Raw genomic sequence first — 19,727 nt, 5'->3', positions numbered from 1 at the left:
ACAATATTTATTCATGTTGGTAGTAGTATGTATTGTGAATCAAATTTTATGCAGAAGAAAATACACTTTAGTTTCTTATCCTCAGTTTCTAAATTAGTATTTGGTGCAAGAAAGTTGTTCATCGTGAATTTGAGGAAAGAATAAGGGATTTTAAGGTTGGGTTTAAATTTATAAGGAAATGGTGCCCTCAGAAATATCGTTATCTTCACTGATAAAGAGCTATATAAAAGTATCTTGATTTGGTGTGTGACTTCAAAGTTCTTAATCTAGTCTTAAATGAATAGTGAGTGCTCAGTGCAGCTCTGTGTATATAGAAAGAATTGTTAGGAAGTCATCACCAGGGAGAGTAGTTTATGCAGACATTCAAAAACCAACGATATCACAAGGTAGTGGGTAATAGGGAGGGCAAGTACTGCATGGAGCACTGGGTGTGATGCCAAAACAATGAACACTGTTATGCTGTAAATAAACAAATAAAAAAAATAAATAAAAATAAAACCCAACAATATCAAGGCTACTATATTGATGATTGAGTAGCTAATTCTGTTCAGTTTCAAGAGGTGTGAAAATTTATCATACAAATTTATTCTTTACAGAATAATGACATTTATTTACCTAGTAGGCTGTCATCATTGCAAGTACCATTAATCAAATATTTGCCTTCTGGGCACACACAGGTAGCTCCAAAGGGATTCAGCAAACACAGGAATTCACATACTAAGTCCAAGCATGGATTAGGCACTGATTAAAACAAAGAAAACAAAGAAATGCATGACTGTAAGTACAGTAGTTTTCAGAAACATAAAATTCAACAAGCTGAAAGGATGCGTTAGCAATGTTGAAATCATAACAATTGCCACTAGGTATATGTTATTTCAGTGTTACCATTCTCCTTTATAGGTAAGAGAAATTCTTATTCATTACCCATCATGAACAGGTAATTTACCCTGATTTATACTTCCCACAAGAAAGAAGGAATTATTCAAACATATATTTTGTCATTCTTCCATCTGACTTATTTTTGGTAAAAGAGTTGGTCTGAGATACCCAAGTAGAGTTTGGGTTTATGTTAAAAAAAAAAAAAAAAAAAGCCAACTGAAGTGTTTGGGGGACCTACTCCTCATTTTAGGTAGTTTCAGAACTATTGAACAGACAGAAACAACTTCCCTCTTGTATTTACAAAGGCTTAAAATTCATCTGTATTTGTTCAAAACACAAACAAGAGAGAGGATTCTTTTTTTCTAAAAACCAGATTTAACATGGTTTCCTTTCCATCAGGTTGCAGTTTGTGTGCATGTAAATGTCTGCCACATTTATTTTTGTCTAAATTTCTATCCAATTAGCATCCTCTGTAGTCATAACTGCTTCATGGCTCTCCTTAGAGAATCTGTCATTAGAATGAAACAGAAATGACACCTAGCTAGTGAAATGATGACTGTGAGAATGGCTTTGACTCAGTTAAAACCACTACTCAAACACCTATTCCATCCAGCGCAAAGTCTTATTTATTTATGTAGTTTTTATAAAGGTGGTAATATTTGACTCTGAAAAAGAATTAGGGGCACCTGGGTGGCTCTGTTAGTTAAGCGTCTGCCTTCAGTTCAGGTCATGACCTCGGGGTCCTGGGATAAAGCCCCACATCATGCTCCCTGCTCAGCGGGAAGCCTGCTTCTCCCTCTCCCACTCTCCCTGCTTGTGCTCTCCTCTCTCTGTCAAATAAATAAAGAAAATCTTTAAAAAACAAGAAAAGAAAGAAAGAATAAAAGGAAAAGAATGAAAGACAACTAGAGGATGATACCATATCCTCATACTAACCCTGGAACTAAAAATGTCAGATCATTGGTAAAGAGCAACAAAAGTTTGGATAGGATTTCAGGAAGTTCTTAGGGGACTAGCTTTCATTTTAATCTGTTTCCAAAACTGATTTGGACAAATATCAATTGTTACCTTTCCAGATAGTTACACCAAGTGGGGTTAAGTTTCTTTTTATTTGCAGCAAAAATTTAATAAAACTTAAAGTTTCTTGAAGTGTAAACTCATATATAAAAACAGATCATTAGAATTTCAGTCACATTATTTTTTACTTTATTCTTCAATATTTTTGATAATTGTGTTTGAAACCAGTTTTTCAAGATAATTGCATCAATGATTTATTCCTTTCTAGAATGAAAGTACAATAAAAATCATAAACAATCAGAGAAAATATAACCCTTGAAAACAGTACTCCTCAGTTGTGTTTATTTATTTATTTAATTTTTAAACATTTTGTCTATTTATTATTTGACAGAGAGGGATAACAAACAGGGGAAGCAGGAGAGGGAGAAGCAAGCTTCCCCCTGAGCAGGGAACCCAATGTAGGGCTCCATGTGGGCTCGATTTGGGGCTGGATCCCAGGATGCTTGAATCATGACCCGAGCCAAAGGCAGATGCTTAATGACTGACCCACCCAGGCACCCCCTCCTCAGTTGCTTTTAAAGATGGAATGTTGATGCTATAATTGTTCCTTATTAACAGTAACAAGAGTCAAAATGGCTAATGATGAATTTCAATACCTGAATGGTTAATGTACAGAGTCAGAGGTTTTATTGAAAAACAAAATGGTACTTTTTTTTTATATAGCCAAGAAAACACAATCAAATGCAAAATAAAATTTTGTATGATTTACATCTTGACTTTGGTGATTAAAAAATCTTGTAATATCAACATTACAGTTACTTAACTCAAAGGATTAAGATACTGAAATAGTTAAATATTTTAAGATACTGTCTTTTGTCAAAAACAATAAAAATATACTTACAGTCTAGTTGTTTATAGCGATGAGATATCAAAACACCTTTTGTTTTATCAATATCTAAAGCTAGGTATTCTACTGAACCATGGCCAAATTTTTGTACTCGGAATACACCATTTTTAGGTCCTGCTCCATATATATAATCTTCAAAGACATCAATCCTGTGTGGATGTAACAAGCCTAGAATTTTTAAAAGGTGGAGTTATAAAAGTTGCAATGTAAATAAGTGCTCGGACTTAAAGCCAAGTTTATTCAAGATCCTGTAGAAAATTTTACTGCTTTTGTTTTTAAAAACTTTCAGAATTATAATATTTTAATATTAGCTGTAAAGTTGTTAGAATTAATTTCTTTGCAGTAGGAATATGTGAAATCCTAAACATATCACTCACAACATGAAAAACATTGCCATAATCACTTTAACCATCTGCACCACCACAGAGCATTTGCTGGGGGTTTACTGTATGCAGAGTGATCTGCTGTACAGTTTGCAGACAAAAGAAAAGCTATAGGCCAGCCTTAGCCATTGCAGACAGAAAGGCAGTTCAGAAAATTCTGAATTTATGTTCTAGATCAAATTAAGGATCAAATTAGATGTCCTGACTGACCAAAAGTAGAGAAAAAAAAGACATTACCATTGTCTGTTTTAGAAACGGGTTAAAGAAAACAAACTAGAAAATGGTAATGATGCATATGACTAGTTTGGCTAACAATAAGAGAGGCTATGATTTTGTATATTTTAAGAAATGACTTATTTTAAGAGATTTTTATGATAGGAATAATTAATCTAACCTTTGACACTGAAATGTATAACATGCAAAATGACATTTATAGTTTAGTTGTTATCTACAGGTTGTAAAACATAAAGTGATTTTTAAAAAACTTATAAATGTTTATTCAGTGCACTTAAGCTGAAACAGGTTTTTACAGTGATCAGTTATAGCAATGTGTAATTTTTTTTTCTTTCCTTTTTTTTTTTTTTTTTTGGCCATCTAGGGTCATCATACAAAAAACACACTTTGGGCAAAGGCACAATGAAAGTTCACTTCATTTATTTTTTTTCAACTCCTCTGCTTCTGTTTAAAAAAAATGAAAAGCAAGCTATATTCAGTACATATAATATGTAAATATAAAAGCTTCAAGTGCATATTATAAACAATTTGTGGTAAATAAATGAAGATGTTGTTTTAGAGAGGGGCAAGAAAAACAGAAGAGACAGAAATTAGTTTCAGCAGAAAGAACTGAGGTTGCCAGGCAAGGCAAGTGTGAGGCACAGACGGTCGAGAATGAGAATAAAAAACAGGAGGTAGGCATAGAGGCAGGGATACAAAAGGGTACTACAGAAGAGCACAAGTAGATTCTGTACTCACTGAAGGTAGAGGTAAGTTAATGTTACACACTGCTTTTCATTGGGATGTACAATTGTTACAGTGATGTTTTATTATACACAGTAATTCATTTCTGCCTGCTATCACTGCAATTTGAAGTAAAAACTTGTGTTCAAAGGCTCTAATCTTGACTCCTTAAAGTGTTCACCTCAGAATGTAGTATCTACAGAAGGAACAGAATGACTATTTTCTGAAAATGGGCAGCAATGGGCCGTGATTGTCCTATGCTGAGGAAATTCTGGCCTGGCCTCTTGTTATTCTAGTAGGAATAAAAATTATGATCTCTAGTAAGAGCAACAAGTTGCAAGGAAAAAGAATTTGATGAAGTTTAGAATGTAAAGCTTTTGTATTTATACTGATGTACCATTATTTAACACTCTCAATGATAATTAAAAGATGAAACAAAAGCGCTTCACAAACCTTGTTTGCTACTGACAGAGATTACTGAATCAGAGCCATCATACAGAACACTGCCAATAATAGAAAGCTCAAGGTCAGCCCAGTATATTCGCTCACTAAAATGATCCACAGCCAGACCTGAAAAATCAACACATGAGGACAAATAACAAAAATAAAGTTGAAATTATTTAAAATTATGTTTTTGCTTCTTAACGTATAATTATGTTTGATGTTATTCTTCAGGTATCAAAGAAATTACCCAGTCTACATCATCATACTGTACAAATTAGGAAAAAAATGAAATAATTACTCCTTATGTGCAATACATATGTATAGCTTACATAGAATATATTAAGTTGTAGTTAAAAACTTTACTTCACATAGGAAAAACTACTCTATATATTCTTCCTTTCTACACTTACTGGTCTCTTAACTATAGCTCTTTTCTAAAATACTTTTCCATAATATTTTCGTTTTTATCTTTCTATAAAGTACATGCAGAATTAATTCATTACTTAAATAATTTATCCAAACTTTATTTATAATAATTCAGTGTAATTAATTTTCATGAAGGTACCTTCATGAAAGGTGTATCTCGTATCTTCATGTATCATGTATCTTCATGAAGGTACATTTCTCAGAATACAAAAGGCTTACTCATTAAGACATTTTCACCCATTTGGAATTGGCCTATGATGTGAACCACCTGCATGCATGTTCAAGTTTAAATTGACTAAAGATGGATGTTTATCATAGGGAAGAACAAATGGCAAATTCCTTAATTAAGGTTCTAGTTGTGTTTAAATTTTTCACTCAAATCATTAAATTTCTCAAGGACTGCTTGTCTTTATTTTTTTTTTATCATCACTTATCTGTTAGTGAATAACAATGGGCTAAAAGATGTGGAAAAATCATGTTTTTCTACTTATTCAATTTTTTATTTTTTTATTTTCATAATGTGATTGGAGTCCAGTCAGTATCTTCTCATAAAAATATCACCAACATAAAAGATATCTTAAGTAAACTTCCTTTGATAAGTTTCGATAGAAAAGTAAGATCACAACACATGAATTCTACAATAAGACTTCACTGCTCTAGATGGACAATTTTTGTGACACAGCTAGTCTTTTATGTATGATATATTACATAATAAAAACAATATAATGAAATTAAAATACCCTTGACAGCTGAAAGTTAAATAGCTTTCCCAGTTGGAACAGTCAGTAAGAACTAAGATACACCTCCATGGCAAGGCAACTGAATGGGAAGTGTTTTTGAATTTGTGCTAACTGGATTCCTGTGTAAGTAGGTCCAGGATTTGACAATCAGAATGAAAAACCAAAACCAAAACCAAAACCAAAACACACAAAAAAACTCAACTCACAGTGAAAACCATATAAGAATCATTTGGTTTTTAGTTAAGCATGTAGATCTAGCCCAAATGCAATCAAACTAAATATGAATATTGTTCCTTAAGTGTAATATAAATATATACTATGTCCAATCAGTCTCTGAGAAATGACTTAAGAATTAAAACAAGTGGCTTATGTTTTATCAGTTTCTGCTCAATGATTGATTTGCTACATGAACATGTTGGGAGCTATGATTTTGCTTCTTCATGTATAATTACAGGTAACATGAATTATAAAATGAATCAGTTTCCTGCTGCCCCATTATATTTCAAAACAGTTGTCTAAAAAAAAAAAAAAAAAAAAAAAAAAAAAAAAAAAAAACAGTTGTCTAAGCAAGGTTGAAATCACTCTCCTTTCTCTTTCACAGATGCAATACAATAAAATAGTAGATTAAAATAAGCTGTCCCCAAAATTGGTCTTTACATTTGGATATTAAATTTGTTAACTGTAGAAAAAAAGAAATGTGTGCCATGCAATCTAATTACCAATATTGTTACTTTAGATTAAGCAGCAGTAAAAAATTTCTCAAAAGTGCCCTATATTGCTTTATTAGTCCAGGCTTGTCTAACACATAGCCATCTTTATTAGCTCCAGTCACATATTTTACTATTGGATGGTATTACAGCTAGATAAAAATTATATAACAAAGCTTTCAGATGAGTGGAGTTTATATGCCCAAAATCCACAAATCGATGATTTCGATTTTTCCTTAAGCCCTTTAATAAAAGAGATAGTCTTTTAAATTAAAAAGTTAATAAAGGAATCAACTAACTTCTCTTGTTATAGAGATGAGAGTGAATTTTATATGAAAGAACAAGTTCATTTCTATCTTTAAAATATCATATCTCCTTTTTGTCTTTAATAAAATACCAATAATAAGATGAAAAAAAATCAATTCCCAAGAAAGTCATTTTTTTAGCTGAACTGGGAATGATGGATATGTGGAACCAAGTCTGTGTAATACAGAAAATTTAAAATAAAGTGCCATTTGTGCTAATCTAGCATTATGGAATCACAATTTGAAAGTCTTTTAAAAAGATGAAGACAGGCTCGCTAAGTTTTAGGAATGTATAATAGTAAACCTAGTTATATAGTCATTTTCTTAATATTTACCATGATATCAAAGTCTATGATTACATTTTAGGGATTTTTGAATCTCACTTTAGGTGAACTCTGAAAATTTCCAAGATCTTCCCACTAATTCCTCAATTTCCACTATGGTCTTAAAGGGAGGGGGGGAGGAAGAAAGAAAAGAAAAAGAAAATGTTAAAGCAAAATCTTACGAGAAATGGCCATAATACCAATGTGATATTTAAGAGAGAACAGCTGGAGAGTAATAAATTAAAATCACTGTATTTCCAGAAATAGAGAAAAAGACTATATACATTCTGTGTTAAAGGAAAGCCAATATTTGTAAGGTAGTATTAGCCAGCAAGTGTGAAATACCATATTCTTGATTTAAAAGGTGATAAAAAGGATCTAAAAGCTGAAAATATTTACCTCTACGTCAAATGCATTTAAAAAATTGTTAAAAGTATTTTTTGAAGGGTGCCTGGGTGGCTCAGTTGGTTAAGCATCTGTCTTCAGCTCAGGTCATGATTCCAGGGTCCTGGGATAGAGTGCCACTTAAGGCTCCCTGTTCATCAAGGAGTCTGCTTCTCTTTCTCTCATTCTACCTCTGTGCTTTCCCTCACTCATTCTCTCAAATAAATAAATAAAATCTTTTTTAAAAAGTATTCTTTGAAGTAGTTTGCCTACTTACAGACTTAGATTCCAAACTAAAGTTATACACACACACACACACACACAAACACCCTTATCTAAGTGTTAGTAAAATAAATGGATTAAGGAGTTCCAAAAATAGCCTTAAGGTTTTTTTTTATATTTTATTTTATTTAAATTCAATTAATCAACGTGTACTGTATTATTAGTTTCAGAGATAGATTTCAGTGCATATAGCACGCAGGCCTCCTTATATCATGTGCCTTCCCTAATCCCCATCACCCAGTTACCCCATCCCCAACCTACCTCCCTTCCAGCAACCCTCATTTTGTTTCCAATAGTTGAGAGTCTCTTACAGTTTATCTCCCTCTCTGATTTCATCTTATTTTATTTTTCCCTCCTTTCTCCTATGATCCTCTTGTTTTATCCATTTCATTTAACTAGAGATCTTTGTTGTCCAAGGAAAAAAGAATTTGCAATCAGTAATTATAACCAGTGCATGGTCAATGTGTACTTCTTCAAAATCTCAGAAATTGCCAGGATTTGGCAACATAAGTAAGCTTCTAGGTATCAAACAAAATGTTATTTAAATCAAACTCATAATCTTACATGCTCTCTTACTGGAGGGAGAACTGGAAAGTGTCCTTACCTGACACATTATTCATTAACCCAATATATATTCATAAGACACTTCTCTTACACTGTCAGGTACTAAGTATGTAGCAAGGAACAAAATAGATCATGTTCCTAATCTCATGGAGCATGCTACTCAACCACCACACAATTGATTGAATCAGAAGATAAATTACACTTTTTGTTTTTAACCTAGTGTCTAATAAAATAAACAAGTGTGCCATTTGTCAAAAGAGGCTATAAAATCATATTATGGGTTAGAGTGTTAAAAACTGTAGGTGTCCATTTCTTCACTCATTCCATACATAATTATTCTTAAGCACACATCAAGTATGGGCACTGTAATACTCTTCAGTGTACATATAAACATCAGTAATGGTTTTATGGTCTTATTGGATAAACAGAATATACAAGAAAGAGTTCATCCTCTACTATATCATTTGAAACAGTAGATGATGAAGTATCAACTATGGAGATAATGAGTGCTATGAAAGTCCAGAGAACTGAGGTATTCCCATGATGGTTTTGGAAAGTCTCTAATGGCAGTGCTCCTAGTGAGCAAACATAATGCTAGCTAAGTGGTGGACTAACTATTCAACTGGACAGTAAAATTCTAGCCCTGAAATACAAGGGTTATCTCAAGGGACAGACAGACACATCTGTTCCTCTCACTGTTCATTCCTGCGGATATTATCTACACCCTATGAAAGTACAGAGTCTCATCAAATGTGTTGCAATTCCATGCACATATTCCTTCATGAATTCAGAAATGAAAGACAGAATTTCCAATGAACTCAAAATGTAAAGAGCAGCATATCACACCTGGAGAGAAACAGAAGTGTCATTATAGTTACTGATTTCAATATACTAACGTTAGAGTCGGGAAAATATTTATCAACATACACCAAGGAAAAAGAGAAAAAATGGTACAAGCAAGTCTTAAGATGTTTCTGGGAAGATAGAAGTAACAAACGTACTCCCGTAGAAGGATATCTCAAGGGTACATATGCATAAGTACCCGGGCCTCTCCACATATAAGGTGTTCATATATAGAGAGGCAGAACAATGACTAATTCATTGCCAACTCTTCATTATCACTCTCTAGTACTATGCTATTTATGAAGTCTAAATTATCTATTATTTCCTAAAGCTCGCATGAGATTTGTTCTTGACTCATTTTTATATCAATAACATTTAGCATAACAATACTCAGGAGTTATTAATCACTGTAAAGACAACATTGGGAGATGCTTCGCCTGATAGAATAAAATCTTGCTTAGGAATACAAAACCAGCATTTCCAATATGAAAAAAGTCACTTATTAAGCAAGGAGGCGTGAAGTAATAGATTTTTATATATGGCTTGTGGATTTTTAAAAATCTTACAGAATTCTAATTGATATACAATAAGAAAATGAATCAAATTAACAAAATATACTAAATGACATTTTAAAATATAAATAAAAATAATTGTCAGTGCTAGGGAGTTATGGTGGACATTATATGGAATAATATGAGGCTTTAGCATAATAGATGGCACATTGTTTTGAACAATTATTCTTAGCTTGTTAGATATTAAAGGAATTATGTTAATTAATTATATTGGTTTCAACATCTGATTTAAATTAATTGTTACAAGGGTGCCTGGGTGGCTCAGTCTGTTAAACAGGTTATGACCCCAGGGACTCAGGTGTTGGGCTCTCCATTTAGTGGGGAGTCTGCTTCTCTCTCCCCCTCTGTTCCCCCATGCTTGTGCTCTATACTTCTCTCTCAAATAAATAAATAAAATCTTTAAAAAAATAAATACAACCTTATGAATTCCCTATAAGGTAAGTATTATCACATACATTTTATAAATAAGAAACTTGATGCTCAGAAGTTTACACACACAGTTTTAACTCAAGTCTATATAAATGGAGGGCTTATGCTCTTCCCGTTAATTTATAGTTTCTCTGTGTAAGTCACTATGGTATTCCCTTTAAGGTCTACATCTTTCTTTTGAAATTATTTTTTCAGCTGTTGTGACACTGAATTCTGTTGTTTTATTCCAACTGCTCAAACACCCTTGCAGTCTTCAGTGCTGACTGGGTCTCTTTTTCTTCTTCTTCTTCTTCTTTTTTTTTTTTTTTAAGATTTTATTTATTTACTTGACAGAGAGAGATCACAAGCAGGCAGAGAGGCAGGCAGGGGGTGGGGAACAGGCTCCCTGCTGAGCAGAGAGGCCTCAAGTGGGGCTCGATCCCAGGACCCTGAGCTCATAACCTGAGCTGAAGGCAGAGGCTTAACCCACTGAGCCACCCAGGCATGAGAAGACTTTTCTAAATACAAGCATCTCACACAATTCTACCCTAAGAAACCTCTTTGTTTTCCCCTCCCTTGTCCATCTTAACAACTCCAGCAGCTTTAAATATTGGCTTTCTTTGCTAATTTCCCAAACCTTAAGATTAAACCCTAGGCTTTAAACTCCAGAACTGAAATTTTCAATTATCTGTGCCATCTCTCCAACTGACTGACTCAGCTGGGGTCACATCCACACCTGCAACACTTCCCTGTGACTGATAGCTCTGCACAGTGGGCTCAAGTGCACCTTCTCAAGGTTCTACTCTACAGACCTAATAATGTCACATGGAAAACTCCTCTCCATCATTTCTAACTTTTTTTTTTTTTAAGATTTTATTTGTCTGAGAGAGAGAGAGAGAGAGAGCACGCGCACAGGAATAGGAGAGCAAGGGCAAGGCGGGGGTGGGGCAGAGGGAAGGGAGAAGCAGGCTTCCTGCTGAGCAAGGAGCCCTATGAGGTGCTCTATCCCAGGGTCCTAGGATCATGACCTGAACTGAAGGCAGGTGCTTAACCGACTGAGCCACCCAGGTGCCCCCATTTCTGACCCTTTTTCCTGTTCTATTTACATTCTCTTTTCCATAGCACAAAACACTTTGTAACTTACTCTGTAATTTACTTGTTAAAACATGGTATTTTTACTATATAACCACTAGAAGAAGAGGGATCTCTGTGTTCACTCCTCTATTCCAAATGCCTAACACATAGTAGGCACACATAGTAGTGTGCCTGTAGTACTGTAGTGTGTAGTACTGACACATAGTAGGCACACAAAAAAGTATTAGTTGGATGAGTGAATAAATGGCTTCCAAGAGTCTACTGCCTATAAGTGAGGCAGAAGTTTTCAAAGCAGAGTTGCTGAGAAGAAAAGTCACACATACCCAGTCACATGGGGTAGAGAGCCCCATATCAACTCCTTTCTTGACATGTCCCTCTGAATTCTGCTCAGATCCTATTATCTACTTAACGTAAAGCAATTGTACTTGTTATGGTCTTTGACATCCTGTGTGGTCTGACCCCTACCCACCCCTCTAAGCCTTGTTTCATGTTATTTTCCAATTTGTTTACTATACTCTGCCTTTACTATCTCAGGGCCTTCAGTCCCATTCTTTACTTTGCATTGCAACATCATTCCCCATGTCTATGTCTTCATACAGTTAAGCAATTAACCTTAACCATCAGTGACTCAAAGAGCCTCTTCTCCCCATTATAATTAGCGTGGCACCTGCTGCATGCTGACCCACTCCTCTCTATCAGAGCCATTTACACACACAAGCATTTGTGCATGCACACACACACACACATGCACATATACTTCTTTGGTTTTTCTTTTTATGGTCCCCCACACTAGAATTTAAGCTCAGGGAGTGCACGGATCCATATTTCTGATGACCAGCAGTGTCTGGCATATAGTGAGCATCCAATATTTTTAATGAAAGGAGGGATGGATGGATAAATGAAGGAAATAAGAAGATAATTATACGAGTAGTTTTAATTTAATGACTTTTTCTCCCTCTTTGGCACATTTTTTATCTCTTCCACAATTCTCAAAAGCATTTGATAATTTCTACTGTGCAAATTCGGCTTTGTCTCCCATACATTCTCCCCTTTCCCCCTGTTACTATTCTAGTTATGCTATTCTCAGCTCTCATCAAGATCACTCAATGGATTGTTAGCTGGTCTCTTAGCTCATAACACGCTGTTCTTTCTGTTTGGAAAGTTATTTGCTTACATATTCACATAGCTTCCTACCTCTATGATGTTCTCTTCTCAAATATCACCTTTCTAGAGATGACTTTTTTGATAATCCTATTCATAATTCTACTCCCCTCCTCATAGTCCCCATTCTTTTCCACATAGCACTTATTAGTATCTGGCATGATTTATATTAAATATTCCATTCTCTGGAGGAAGGTAAGTTTCACAACAGTTGGTAATCTCTTCACAAGAGTTAGAACTTGTCTTCAGCATCTTGAACAATTTCTCACACTAAGTAGGTGCTCAATTGGTATTGTTAAATCAGTGACTGGAGACATACTTATGTAAATGAACTAATTCCCCAAAGACTGCTCCTTCCCATAAAGAGTAAAAACAATGTAGTTGAAGGAAAAATCCTATGGCACATTAACAGTTAATAAGAATATAGGTGCCAAATATAAATAAAATTGCAACTACATAAGATACTATAAAGCACAATTATTAAGTAATCTGTACTCTAGACATGTATTCTCTCCTTTGGGGTATAGTGCTGAGGGATGTTGTGTGTGGCATTTACAGGAAGGAGCCTTGAAGTTCCTTCAGTTCTGGAAATGTTTCATTGAAGAAGTGTTAAACTTAGACCTTATAAGTTGAGTAAGAATCATCTGGGTGCACAGAAGTCAGAAGGGCATTCTAGATGGGGAGCCTGGGAGGCAAATGCAATGGGAGAAAAACAGGCAAGTAGAACAAAACACACAGGCTCCTGAACAGTTGTGGGAGTATAGGGAGTTTGGAGTGGTAGTTTAGATGACATAGCTGGGAGGGATATTAAAGCCTGATTAAAAAGAGCTGTGAATGAAAGGGCAAGGAATCATGATGTCTGACTTTTACAGAAATTATTTGTTTTGCCACCTCTTTGTCCATTTAGTTTCTTTCTTTCTTTCTTTCTTTTGCCCATTTAGTTTCTGATCCTCTAGGAATATTATCATCTGTCCTAGCATCATTAACATATATCAGTAAAAAATACCCTAATACATTATAAACTGTCAAAATTCCATGCATGTGAAATCCTACAAATGGCCTTGCAACTTAGGCAATTTTCAGATAATATCCCCATAATATCACTGGCAATACGATAAGGCCTTGACTTTCAAGTTGGAAAAATACGACATGAAATGTTAATGACTTTCATAAAGTGATACTATAAATTATTTTATCTGCTTGTAAAAATGATTATATTGCCAACAAACCTGGAAAGAATTGCAACACTAATATGCTGAACATATTGCTCCACATTCTAGACTGTGTCAGAAATACATCATACCTGTGGGTCTTTGCAGATTCTTTTGTACTAAAATCCTTCTCAGAGTACCGTCCATGGCTGCTTCTTCTATGTGGGAGTGGTCCCCAACGACAGTCCAGTACATCATCCTGACGAGACAAGTCAAATGGATTAGCTTGCAGCTAACTCACCTCTGCTCCTCAAAACAGTTTCCCTTCAGACCATGTGCATCAGAACCACCCTCAAGTCCCTGAAAATGCAGACTCCTGGACCCAACTCTAAACCTACAGACAGGGAATGTACAATAAGAGCAGATTATTAGGAGTTTTATTTAACATTTCTCTATTTTCCTTTTAGGTCATTGCCTATAAATGAAAAAAGTAAAAGAGTAAAAAAAGGAACAATTCAAGCAAAGGAAATGAAATATTTGTCTTAAAATTGTTTAAATTTGTTCATATGTACATCTTAATCTTTTATTATCACAAATTGCCAAAATACTAATACTCCATACTTCATACGTTCAATATTATAGTTAATGTCTTGAAAACTCAGTCTTAGGTTAACCATATTGGTTATGTGTTTATTGAAATGTCCACATAAGACACACACACGTACATACATAGAATATATCATGCAGCAGGTTTTCAGGAAAACATGTGTTTTGTGCTATGATTTGGTGTGAAAAGTTCATGCTCTTGTACAGAAATAGAGGAAATTGTAGAAGTCTTGTGAATCTATTATATGTTGAACATTTATTACAGAAGGAAAACTAAAGAGAAGAGGTGGGAAAAAAATCCCTAAAAATGGATATGCTTATCAAGAAATATAAATAGCCAACTTGTTAACCTACCCTCTTTTAGGATTTACGGCGATAGCATAGGGTTCTCCAGCCATGTTTGTTAAGAGTCTGGTGCAGTTGGGGCCATTCAGCTGTCCCACGTTGATAGAGTACCTCAGACTGGTCCAGTGAGTGGTGTAGTAACTGAACCAGTGCATTCTAGAATGATCAGTCCAATAAATATTTCCAGCAACCCAGTCAACTGCAATGTCCCTGGGCCTTTTAAATTCAGGACACTGAAAGAAAACAAAACAACACCACAGTATTTTCAAAAGCAAAGTGGTGGAGGGGAGGTCTGTATGCATTAATATTGTATGGAAATAATATCAACATGGTCAGGTGTTGTTACACAGGTTTTTAAAATATCTAAAATGTTCCATTTTATTCTTAATTTTTATAGGTATTATAATTTCCACAAATCTAATTGCAATATTCATGGGAGTTTAACCTATCACTGCCTTTGTATAAACACCATCCTGTTAGACTATTTCTAGAATTGTAGACAGTTCACCTGTGACTTATCCCAGTCAGGATTGTTCACCTGTGACTTATCCCAGTCAGGATTCTTCTGAGACTAACCATAATTGTGATGTCTAACAAAATAGAATAGTTTAAGAAATCCATATAAATAGCATCATACTGTTCTCTTTCTGATTTCTTTTATTCAACATTGTATGTATGAAATTCATTCATACTGTTGTATATGTCAGTTACTAATACTTTTTTATGATGGGTAGTATTTCATTTTAAAAAACTAACAGTTTTTTCACCATTTTACTGATAATATCTATTTGGATTATTTATAACCTTAGGCCACTGAACTGAAGCCATGAATATTCTTGTACATGCATTTTGGTGGATACAAAAATTCATTTCTGTTGAGTATTTAACAAGGAATAGAATTGGTGAGTCTTAAGGTATACATATACTTAGCTTGGGTAGATACTGCTAGCATTTTTTTTTCAAAAAGTTTTTTTTTAACAATATACACTCTCTTAAGCAATTTAAGGAAGTTCCAGTTTTTCTGCATTCTCACCATATATAATTTGATTTAAAAATTGAAAAAATATTAGTAAATATGGACACATTTAGAAAGGTACTATATTTAAACTTATTTTAAGGAAAGTTACAATATGTCTCATTTATATTAAATGCACAAGCTTGGATTTTCTGCTTTATATTGTATTATTGAGTTATTGTAAGACAGAAAAGTAAAGAAGTTCTTTGCAAATAAACAGTGAGGAAAATAACAAACACTCTGTGCCCTTCAATTAACTTGGACAATTCGAGTAGGAACTAGTGTCATAATTAATTTGACATGGTCAGGTTTATTGTGCATAACCAAAAGCGAGAAAGGATACCCAGGGGTATTATATCACGAATGGAAACAATTACTTGAAGGTGATTATGACTAGACATGTGGTCAATGTGTAAGAGCATCATTAGGACCTGGCAACCAGTGGAAATAAGGGTTTTTAACACATGATAGTTTCTTGAGTGAATTTACTAGTGAACAAATTTTACTGAAGGAGTGAGTGGACTTGGATTAAAAGAAGAGAAGCTAAACTCAAAAAAGAACATGAGATGTCAATAAACAAGAATTACAAGCCACTTCCTGCTGTTTGATTACTGGGATCTCAAGGAAGGAAAATGCGGCCTGAACTAAATGCAGAACCCATAGAAATTCCTAACAACTTTTATTATCAGTCCTTTCACATATTGATTTAAAAACTGAAATTATGAATAGTTACCTATTTCTCAACTCTAACAATATATACTATCCATTCCCCCAGTGATAGCTCAGTGATGTTTAACAAAAAGCACTCTGCAATACAATATGCTTTAGAAACACAATATAAATAATTGTCACAGGTTGGCAGAACATAAATATTTGTCCTAGCTAAACCACAAAATTATTTTCAAATGTTCCAGTATTTAAATTAACCGTAATTTCCCCGATTTGGCACTGTTTAAAAGTAAATATATGAACAAATGGCATGGACATGTCAGGGTAAGTCATAAATTTATAAATATGACAGACTATGGAGAAAATAACCATTATAAGCTGTTTAGAGTTCATTGGAGTATACTTATCATCTTCTAACACTAGTAAAGCAAACCCTCAGCATGCAAAAAAATATGATATTGGTTATCTGGCATGAGTATTGAAAAATACCTAGTTTCCCTTTATCAGATATAAATATATACACATGATTTCTTATCCTAATAATATCCTTGCTAAAATAGGACAAATTCCATGCAAAGTTCCAATTTTTGAATTTAGGATTTTCATTTTGTTTTACTCATTCTAAAAAAAAATGTCTGATTATCTTTCCATTCTATACTGATACACATGGACTGTGGACAATTAAAAACCCAAATTCTTTATTTTCATAGAACATTCAGAAGATTGATTAAGTGATACTTTGTCAAGTACGCAGGTTTGTGAAGATTCTACTAATGGCAAATTCTAGAAGGATAAATCAGATTTATGTCACATTACTAGGGTAAAAAATACAGCTTAGGGGAAGGGAAAAATGTTACTTTCCAATGCGAAGCACGAAGAGATACCGATGGAGTCATTTAAATCTATACATTTATTCTCTGGTTCCCTGATCAAGAAATCCCCAATGTCATTCCGGTATCAACTAAAGTAGTTAGAACATGGAGTAAAGGATGCCACACCCGATAAATTCAACCTCTGGACGTAAATCATCAGTGACAAGATGATTCTCAGAGAATAGTGGCATCAGGGTGAAGATGTTACCCGATGTTCATCTTCATCAATTTCACAACATGCCAAATGCCCAATGATTCTCAACACTGAAGAGAAAAGAACTGAACAGAAAAAGAACAATAACAAGAAAGAAACAGGATGCTCCTATTGTCAAGGAAACTATGACCAAAGTCATATCACCCTTTATATCGTATCAAATCACCGTTTATAGGGGCACCTGGGTGGCTCAGTGGGTTACGCCTCTGTCTTTGGCTCAGGTCATAGTCTCAGGGTCCTGGGATCGAGCTCTGCATAGGGCTTTCTGCTCAGCAGGGAGCCTGCTTCCCCCTCTTCCTCTGCCTGCCTCTCTGCCTACTTGTAATCTCTCTCTCTAGTTGTCAAATAAATAAATACAAACTTTAAAAAAAAATCACCCTTTATAATGGGCTCCATAGGAATGAAATAATACCCCCCTCTATTGCCCATAGCTTGACCAGGATTGTGAATAGTATTAGACATATAAAAGGGACTCTAGTATTAAATGGATGCTGGCTGGGGAGTGGAAGGTAGAAATTCCTGTTGGATCCTGATACAATAAAAAGAGAATTTATGGAGAGGTTCAAAATCAAACAGCTGAGTACAAAAGGGCAAAGTAAAAGTAAACTGAGGTTCTGGGGCATGGAATGGAGTCTGACATGGGACAATAGAAATGGGAAAGCTAAGCCATTTGCTTCCAAAGAGGTGAAAAACAAAACAAAACAAACAAACATCAGATTCAAAAGAAAAAGAAAATATAAAACTCTCATTGCCCTTTTGGCTAGCTTACTAGACAGGCCTATGAGCTAGAGGAACTAATGAAATATGTCATATTGAAGAGACTGTAGAGGCAAGTGGTTACCCTGACAACAAAAGACGTTGCTCATCTTGTTGCACAAAGTGGAAGACACATTTTGACTGCTTTCTCCAGACAGATGATTTCTTTCCTAATAAGCTCTCTAAATACACAGCCAAAGTTTTGAGGCCTGAGGCATTCTTCCTTGTGGAGATATATTAGTCCAATGAATGAAACACTTAAATCTTACAGAAAAATTGGCATCTTGATTGTAACAAAATTAGAGGTTACTACTTCAAACTACTAATCCTTTACAACTGTGGACTGTAAGGTATCAGTCACAATTCCAGCTTCAGGAAACTAAAGATATAAGTCACTGGAGACATTTGATTTAAATTGAGGAAAGAGGAAAACCTATGAAGTGGGACTTCAAGCATTTGAACCAAGGAAATGCTGCCATCTTTTTTAAAAAAAAAATTTCCTATAGTTAACAATATACTTTAGGAAAATATGTTTAACATGAGGGTAGATTGAAGTAGTCACATATTTTGTTTATGCTATTTTTTCATCTAAGAAAAGAAAATTTGGTTTATTTTACTAAAGTTAATTATCCTGTAAAGTAATACTATTAAAACAAAGATGTAAAGCCACTCTAAAGATGTGTGTGTGTGTGTGTGTGTGTGTGTGTTTCATTTCACTAAATGAAAAAGCTATTTACACTCTTGGCCCATAATATATGAATCATATTAAATTCTCATAAACCAGGAAATAGAAATAAAATGACTATGCAAATTCTGAACATTAATAAATCATATGGCTTAATAATATTATAAGATATGTAGATATATATTATTTCAATCTAGAAGCTCATACAGCAATGGGAAAATCCAAAAAGAGTCAAGAAAAAGTTATATTTGGAGATAGAATGTGTAAGAGTTCCTAAAACACTTCAGGAAGGAAATCTCTGCTTACTACCTACAATTTATTCTGAAGCACAGATTATTTCAATCTGGGTAATTTTAAACCTCTAGTTATCTAACTTAAGACCATGTCCACCTGGTACAAACTCTTCTTGGAGGGGGAGCACCTGGGTGGCTTCTTGGGTTAAAGCCTCAGCCTTGAGCTCTGGTCATGATCCCAGGATCCTGGGATCAGGCCCCGCATTGGTGGGGAGCCTGCTTCCCCCTCTCTCTCTCTGCCTGCCTCTCTGCCTACTTGTGATCTCTGTCTGTCAAATAAATAAATGAAATTAAAAACAAACAAACAAACTTCTTCTTGGGGAGAAAAGAAACTATTTAACTCTTGGACAATTTCTAAAAAGACCACATTTGTCTTTGGATTATAGACTCAAAATTGAATGTGAGATTAAGAGTCATTTATGGTTTGTCTCTCTCCCAATCCCATCTTGTTTCATTTATTCTTCTCCTTTCCCCCTAACCCCCCATGTTGCATCTCCACATCCTCATATCAGGGAGATCATATGATAGTTGTCTTTCTCCAATTGACTTATTTCACTAAGCATGATACCCTCTAGTTCCATCCACGTTGTCGCAAATGGCAAGATTTCATTTCTTTTGATGGCTGCATAGTATTCCATTGTGTATATATACCACATCTTCTTTATCCATTCATCTGCTGATGGACATCTAGGCTCTTAATCTCACAAAACAAACTGGGGGTTGC

The 19,727-nt window shown here is 34.6% G+C and overlaps 1 protein-coding gene across 1 annotated transcript in view; it reads right to left on the bottom strand.

The window, feature by feature from the left end:
- LRP1B (LDL receptor related protein 1B) overlaps window positions 1-19,727 on the bottom strand; it is a 2,013,404-nt gene that overhangs the window by 81,392 nt on the left and 1,912,285 nt on the right. Inside the window, exons 78-82 of the mRNA XM_046019480.1 lie at window positions 14,509-14,732; window positions 13,701-13,807; window positions 4,597-4,713; window positions 2,798-2,971; window positions 616-741 (exon numbers count right to left, since the gene is read on the bottom strand). Coding sequence (XP_045875436.1) covers window positions 616-741; window positions 2,798-2,971; window positions 4,597-4,713; window positions 13,701-13,807; window positions 14,509-14,732 — 748 coding nt within the window. The remainder of the gene's footprint in view (window positions 1-615; window positions 742-2,797; window positions 2,972-4,596; window positions 4,714-13,700; window positions 13,808-14,508; window positions 14,733-19,727) is intronic.

This window comes from Meles meles, chromosome 9, assembly GCF_922984935.1.
Source record: "Meles meles chromosome 9, mMelMel3.1 paternal haplotype, whole genome shotgun sequence".
Lineage (NCBI taxonomy): Eukaryota > Metazoa > Chordata > Mammalia > Carnivora > Mustelidae > Meles > Meles meles.
Note: the sequence above shows the minus strand (reverse complement) of the source record. Positions and strands in the feature narration are given on the sequence as shown.